At 35.2% G+C, this 7,288-nt stretch overlaps 1 protein-coding gene across 2 annotated transcripts in view; it reads left to right on the forward strand.

The window, feature by feature from the left end:
* Positions 1 to 4,588, forward strand: part of PTPN4 (protein tyrosine phosphatase, non-receptor type 4) — a 90,278-nt gene extending 85,690 nt beyond the window's left edge. For both annotated transcript variants that reach the window (XM_026852583.1, XM_026852584.1), the window contains one exon: positions 1,701 to 4,588. In XM_026852583.1, coding sequence (XP_026708384.1) covers positions 1,701 to 1,787 — 87 coding nt within the window. In that variant the 3' untranslated portion in view covers positions 1,788 to 4,588. The remainder of the gene's footprint in view (positions 1 to 1,700) is intronic.
* The last annotated feature ends 2,700 nt before the right edge of the window (positions 4,589 to 7,288 follow it).

Below are 7,288 nucleotides of genomic sequence, written 5' to 3' on the forward strand. Positions count from 1 at the left end.
AGAAGGAAGGTCTCTAGGTAGGAAGAAAAAAAAAAAAAAACTTGAATTCTTGGTTGTTCCAAGCTTTGACCAGTTCCAGGTTTTTTGGTTTTTTTGCATTGGTAATCAGTTGTATAGTTTTACTTGTAGCATACAGCATTTAAAGGGAAAGTATTTTGAAGGAGAAAAGGCACTAGATTCAGTATCCAATCTCTCCCACAATTACGTGAAGGGAGTTATTCGGTGTAGTAATTTTTATGTTCCTGCTGTTGTGCCTCTAATCAAATTTGAATAAACCTTTTGTGTTCTTCAGAGAGTGTTCAGACTGACAAAAAGTATATATGGGCCTCCATTTCTGGGTCATTGTCATTTAGTGCTACTGTCCAGTATTCATGTTCCATTAAAAAGAAGTTCTATTATTCATCTAGCACAGGAAGGATGGGGAAGATGATACATGAAAAATAATAAAGGATGGCTGTTTCTGTTTGTGATGACTGTGCAGTATGAATAGCATTTCTCTACCATACACAGAGAGGAAGAGAATTTTATTAGTAAAGGTAGGAGGTGCAGTGGTAAGGGGTTTAACTATTTTTTCACAGCATGTGCTAAATATCTTATGGTGTTCTCATTTTTCTTAGAGAAGCCAAAATTTTCAACCTTCAGTGAAACACGGGTGTTTACTCCATCACAGGGAGAAGGGAGAATAAAAGACTTGAAGTGGGGGGTTTTAAGATTCATAAACATTACCTATTACATTTTCTCCTTTGGCTCACTCCTCCCGGTTTTGTATATTCTGACAAATTCACTCAGTGTCCACAAGATGGCCCTATGTATGGGTGTCTTCTGTGTGTTACTATATGGGGAGAGTACAGAGTCTCCTTCAGAGAGCACTGGAGGCAAAATAAGTATTTTACACAACTATGTATAAATCTAAACTATTTTAATATACATGAAGCAATAAAGTAAATAATGGTTCTGTTACTAAATCTGTTACTGTGCCCATTTGAGATCTGACATCACTAAGTCCTGCATAGAGATGGGTATTCCATGATACTGGAAAGGCAGGCATGATGGCTTTTCTGACCACCATATACACCATTATGCGATATTTAGTGTTAGTTGTTACAAAACAGTGACTTTATTTCATTATATTTTCATTACATACTTTGATTATTGTTGGGTTTTTTAACTATTATGCGATTAAAACAAATTAGTAGCCTCTGTGTATGCAGGTGCTAGGTTTGAATACATTGCAGAGTTAAAAATTACATAATGTTAAGAAACGGGAGTCCTGGCTTTTTAAAACGTTAAACAGTTTTCATTTTTATCAAATTCTGAGGGGGAGGTACCTGTAACATGCCAGAATTAATGCAAGTATGAAAAAGTGCTTTACAGCTGTAGCTTCCAAGTGCATGGAAACCTCAGGTCAGTGAAACATCAGCAATGAAATGAAGAGCAGAAAATTACTAAATAGGTGATGTTGTAATAATATTACTGGTTTTGTGGGTATGACTTTTGGTATATATTTCAGAGTGTCTTTCATCCCATTCTTCTGTTGAGAAACAAGATGTTCTAATATAAGGTTCCTGTTGTTTCTGAAGCACATTTCTTGGCCTTTCAAGAGAATGTGATGGGGAAATCTTAAGAGGCCTTTTCTGCTTCCAAATGACATGGTTCAATTACACTTCTTTTCAATTTACTGAATCTGCTTTCCTTTTCAGAGTCAATACAGATTTGTATGTGAAGCTATTTTGAAGGTGTATGAAGAAGGATTTATTAAACCTTTACAAGCATCACTGCATAAGTAAAGAGCAAAAACCAGGATATCAGTTGAGGAATCCTGTTCTCTGTAATGAACTGGCAGCATTCTTTGTGCCATAATACTGCTTGCAGGAAATAATAGTGAAGTACAGCAAAGAATTGACAAAGGACTTTGAAAACTTCAGCACTGTTGCACTTTACGTTGAAACGAAATCAGTCTCTGAAACTCTTCTAACCTTCATCTGTTTGAAGACTTTATTTTCGTGCTTTGCTCCGAACAAACCATAAACTGAAAGAACTAATTGTGTTCAGGGTAATCTACGATATTTCATTGTAGTGCCATATACTGCGCTTCTGGTTGAATTGCTACAAACAAGGCTTGGAATTATTTCACTCTGTTTTACACCCATGTCTCTTAAAATGAAAAACAAATGAAAAAATACACTAAGCCATGGTCTTTTTCCAGTGCTAGGTTTATTTACTATGTACAGATTCTCACTGTTTTGTTTTTTACAACATTAGCAATATTGCCAATACTAGATAGATACACACTGCCTACTGATGCAGCACACTTTGTCCTACACCCTTACTAGAGACCAGCTGGTTGTTAGAGGAAAGCTGGCGTCTGTGTTAACCCAGCAGTAGCTGCAGAATGCCCACTTACCAGCATCTTGTACAAAATAGTAACAATAAAAATTAAAAAAAAAATAAACAACATTTATCTGACACAGCTTGTGTGTCATACACTGGTGTATTCTGATTCATGTGAATTAAGATTACGTGATTAAGTGATGGGAACTAATGCATGCATTGTGTCTTAACCCCTTAAGTGCCTTGAGACTTACAGCGTACATCCAGTGAAAGGCACTCATGATTCTGTGGGGGTGGTATTGTCCTGTCATATTTATCTTAACGGGTTCAGATTTTAAAAACGGCCCTTGGTGCTTGGAATGTGTTACCGCAAGGGGTCATGGAAATACCATTCCCTCTTTCCTTATACAAGTACCTGTGTGCTACACTCAGTAGCAATAGCACCTCTGCCAACTTAATGAGCATTGTATGCTGCTGTGTTGTAATTATGTGAAAAATCTGACACATTCCTTCATTCCTTCCAACTAGTAACTTACTAGCAGCTTACTATGAAATGCTGGTAGGTCATTAGAAGCTGATACTTTGTTTTATCCTTATATTGAGAATAGCTGTCTTACTCGATTAGAACATAACTCTTTAATAGCACTGATAATTAAGTTGAATTTACAATCAGATGTGATTTAATTCCATTATCTGCTAACCAATTACTTTTTAAGCCCTCATAGTTGATTTCAAGCCATGTTCGTACAGGTCTACCTGTTATTTTTTTTAATTGTTCAGGTGGGGTGAAGGGAGGAGAACACTATGAAGTGGTCCCAGAACTTTAATTCCGTAATGACCCCTATCACCTTCTGTTAACGCGTGTGCAAAATTGTTCCAGTTGGTATGGGTTGCTTCTTATTTAAGTAGGTAGAAGATTTGTAAGAAATGTTTGTCTGATACAGTATCTGAGCTCATTCTAAAGATGCATAAATGTCCCAGTTTTTTAATATTTTTCAAAGATAGAAGAAACCAAGTCAGAAGCAAGGTATCCAGTGTAATATACTGTAAGGAAAAATTGGTCACTTCTTTGACTGCCTTGTGAGAACATAACTTTGTGCCCTCTATTTAAAAGATTTAATTTATTGTATTGGTTTCCTGAAAATGTTTATCCAGTAAACTTTGTTGTAAGCTATATAGAGCATAGAATTAAAATGGAAAGTTCTACACTAAATGATTTTTAACTATTGAAGAATTATATTATGTAATATACTGTATTCTATGGACATTTGAAAGAGATCAGCTATGAACTGTTAAGTGGAAAGGGATTCAGGCAAAGTGAAATCCTGGCTTATGACAGTAATAAACGTGTACCACAATGCCAAATGGAAGATAGATTTTTAAATATTTTTAGAAAACAAAATCATATTAGGTGGCCTGTGGCCCTGTTACTTATATTTCTAGATTTGATGCTTAAAACAATATTATCCCTCAGTGAAAAATAAATCATACAAGACTCTTTAGATCTGATAAACTGAAAAAGAGTAATAAGGTAGCTTTAATCTCAGTTTTAGTTTAAGCCATTTGCAACAGAAGAAAATTCTTCTTTAGGATAAAGTATAAGCTTTAACTTCCATGTGATGAGATTATTAGCTGAGATGCAGGCTAGTTGGAAGGGGTTTTTTAAACTCAGCACTTAATGTCTAAAAATTGAAGTGATTCATCCATTATATTGAAATAAATTTTTTTCATAGTCAAGTTGTAAATGAAAATAGTATTTGCCCTTTTTTCCTGAGGGAAATCAAAATGGAGTTTATAGCAACATTATATAGTGTTGGTATGTCACATATTTAAATATTCTTATGTAAAGTTGCCAAAGCAGTTTGAATTCAAAAGACCCATTTATACCACAATTAAGTGTGGGATATTTACTGGTCATCTGTCATTACTGTTTTGATTACAAACACAAGCAAGAATAATAGGTCTCTTCAAAATCTTCCTCTGCACTGACTTAAGCTGATTTGTAGTGTATTAACTAGTTGCACTGGGGGAAGGAAAAAAAAAAAACAAAACCAAAACCAAGAACAAAGTAACTATTCTTAGATAATTGGCCATCAGAGATTCAGTGGCTTTTTGGCTTCTCCCAAGCCAGGATGGTGGTAACAAAAAACTGATTGGGAAAGAGAATAGCATTAAAGCTTTTGTGCACCGTAAGTCATTCATTAAAATGTTTCTACCTGTTGTGGTATAAATGGCCTTTAAAATATTTTTATATGGCCAAAAAAACAAAACTGCTAAATATTTTACTTTGGGTTATGAAGATCTGTATCATCCTTAAGAGTTTTTTAAAGTTTTTGTATGTTTCATGCTGTACAAAACATGAATGTATCTTTCAGACATAATGACCTATAGACCTATACGTGATTGGTGTTATGACTGTTGGATTTTATGAATAATTATTTTCATACCATTTGATTAGGAAAATGTTGGGTGGGTGTGGGAAAGAGTATGTTTGTAACACTTCCATGATACAAATCCAGTTTAAAAAAAAAAAAAAATGTTTTCATTGTAAATAAGAGCAATATTATGACAATTTTGTGCCAATGTATAATGTTAAGACTTTTGTTTTCCTTTCAGGTTTGGATCGAAAACTTACCACTACCATCTCTTGTTTAAAGTGGATTTGAAGGGGGGTTTTAGTAGAAAGACATGGGGCTCTAGCAGGGGCTTTGAGTGTTTTGGGGGCATTTTTTAGTTTTTGCTAAATATGAGATAAGATGCAGGTATTGTTTAATAAGCCACCTACAGATTGTCAGCCAATCCACTTTGAGAAACACTGCTTTAGATATATCAGAAAACTGAGAGCTGAAGGATTAATTTATCCTGAATATAGAAACATTTGGTATTTAAAATAACTCGCAAGTCTTAAGCAGTAAAATATTGCTTTTATGCATTTTATTTTTATATATTCTCTCCCAGTTATGAAAAAGAGAAAGCCTGATATTTTTTTCTCACTGCTTTTAATGCTAGCTGATGTTTCTTCCACATTTCTCTGTTAAAGATTTAAAGCTTATGTTCCATATAGATAAAGCAATAACACTTCTTCTAGAACATCTGATTACAGTTTGGCACACCATCTATTAGAGAAAGGGTGAGAAAGCAGTTGGGAGATTAAGAAACTTGAGGAATTTGTTGTGGACCCATTGTAGCCAGCAGCTTTCCACGGAGACCTTCCAAAAAGCTTTGTGGTACCTGTGGAAGGGCCAGAATGCAGGAGACCTGCTGCAGTTGCACTGCCCAGGGAGACAGGAATTAGGGAGGGTCTGACATAGAGATGCTGGAGCTCCAGGTATGCTGTGGAGCTGAATTATGTGATATTTTTATGCTTCTGCAGTGTTCGTGCAGGTGTGTGGGTGATGTTTGATGGCTCAGGGAATTAGCATGAGCATGGAAACAGTCTGCATATCCACCAATTTCCAAGTGAAATCAGGTTGTCCAATACCTATGCTGTAGTTTTTTGACTGTAGAGCCACTGCGCAGGCAAACTTCAAGACCCTCATCCCTGAGGATAAAAGGAGGGATTGGTTTATGGTCCAAATTAAAATTTTGCATATTTGGACTTCCACAAAGTTCAAGAATGGTGCCCTCTAATGTCACTTGTAGTCTTTTTGTAGCTCACATCTCAGGTCCTTAGTTGGCTGAGTGTATTTGCTAGTTTAAGGTACCACTTTTTGTCTCAAGACTGGAAAAGCTCTCTTCCGTTGCTACTTTTAGTGCTAGGATCCAGTATCAAAATCTGGTAAAAAACATATTCATTGATTAGACGTGGTTCTTGTGTGAAATTGCAGGGATTATAATTAAGTGGCGATTGGGAAGCTGTTACAAGGGGGAAATGGTTGGTTTGTTTCAGTCTAACTGTTCTGTCCAATCTCTGTTATCCCACTGCAGCTGTAAATTGAAACTGTTTTTTGGGGGTGTGTGTGGGGGTGTGTGTGTCTATGTGTTTTGGTTTGTCAGTTCACAGGGCTTCTCCAGCTACAAGTTTTTAACTGATGCATAAACTGTAAACTCCGGCATGTTTTACTCATTGAGAGCTCAATGGTAAAAATTTGAGATAAATCACTTTTTTTAAAAAATGCTGAATTGCTTAATTTGAAAAATATGGACTTTTTGATTTCTTTGAACCGGTAGCCTCATTTAAAAAAAAAAAAATCTACTAAAAATACCTATCATTGTAGTCTACTATAACCTGAACTATGGTTTCACAGACTGGCTGACAGTTTGTTGGTTGTGTTATTTCGTATTTAGCAAGCTTATGCATTTTAAAGGATAGGTTTTTTTCAAAGTATTTTGATGTTTGAATAGTAGCACTTTATCTCATGCTTACTACTGACTGAACTATTGGACAAAATAAATTGGGTTTGGAGAGAGATGCTTAATGGATTTCTGTACAGAGATGATTCGGATTACACCCTGGTACGAATGCTTTCTGTTGTTCAAACCATTTCTGGTTTATTGTTCATGTGTTTCTGAGGGACTTTCAGAAAATAGATATTAATTAATACAATATTAATAATTCTATCATCTCAAATTTCCTGTCTTAAAAGAATATAAAGCTTGCATTTAGAAAAAAAAAAAAAAAAAGGGGCAAAAATAGAAACTACAGGGTACTTGTAAATTTATCTCTGTGATCTCTCTCAGCTAGCTGCGGATTAGCTATGTTTACTGTAAATGTTTCTGCTAAGCATTATTTTTAACATTAGATCAATTACCTGGAAATCAGTATTTTTTTTTACTTAACTTATTTGAATTTTGATAACTAAAGATAATGCACAACAAAGTTTAAAGAAGTTGTCACCCTTTTACTCTTAGGCCAGGGGCCCAAGACATGAGTGAAAGGGTTAAACAGTTTACATTAAGCTGTTGTTTTCTTTAACTAGAATATATCCACAAAGACTAGACTATAAACTATCCAGTG

This window comes from Athene cunicularia (genome assembly GCF_003259725.1).
Source record: "Athene cunicularia isolate RWA chromosome 7 unlocalized genomic scaffold, athCun1 chr7_part1, whole genome shotgun sequence".
Lineage (NCBI taxonomy): Eukaryota > Metazoa > Chordata > Aves > Strigiformes > Strigidae > Athene > Athene cunicularia.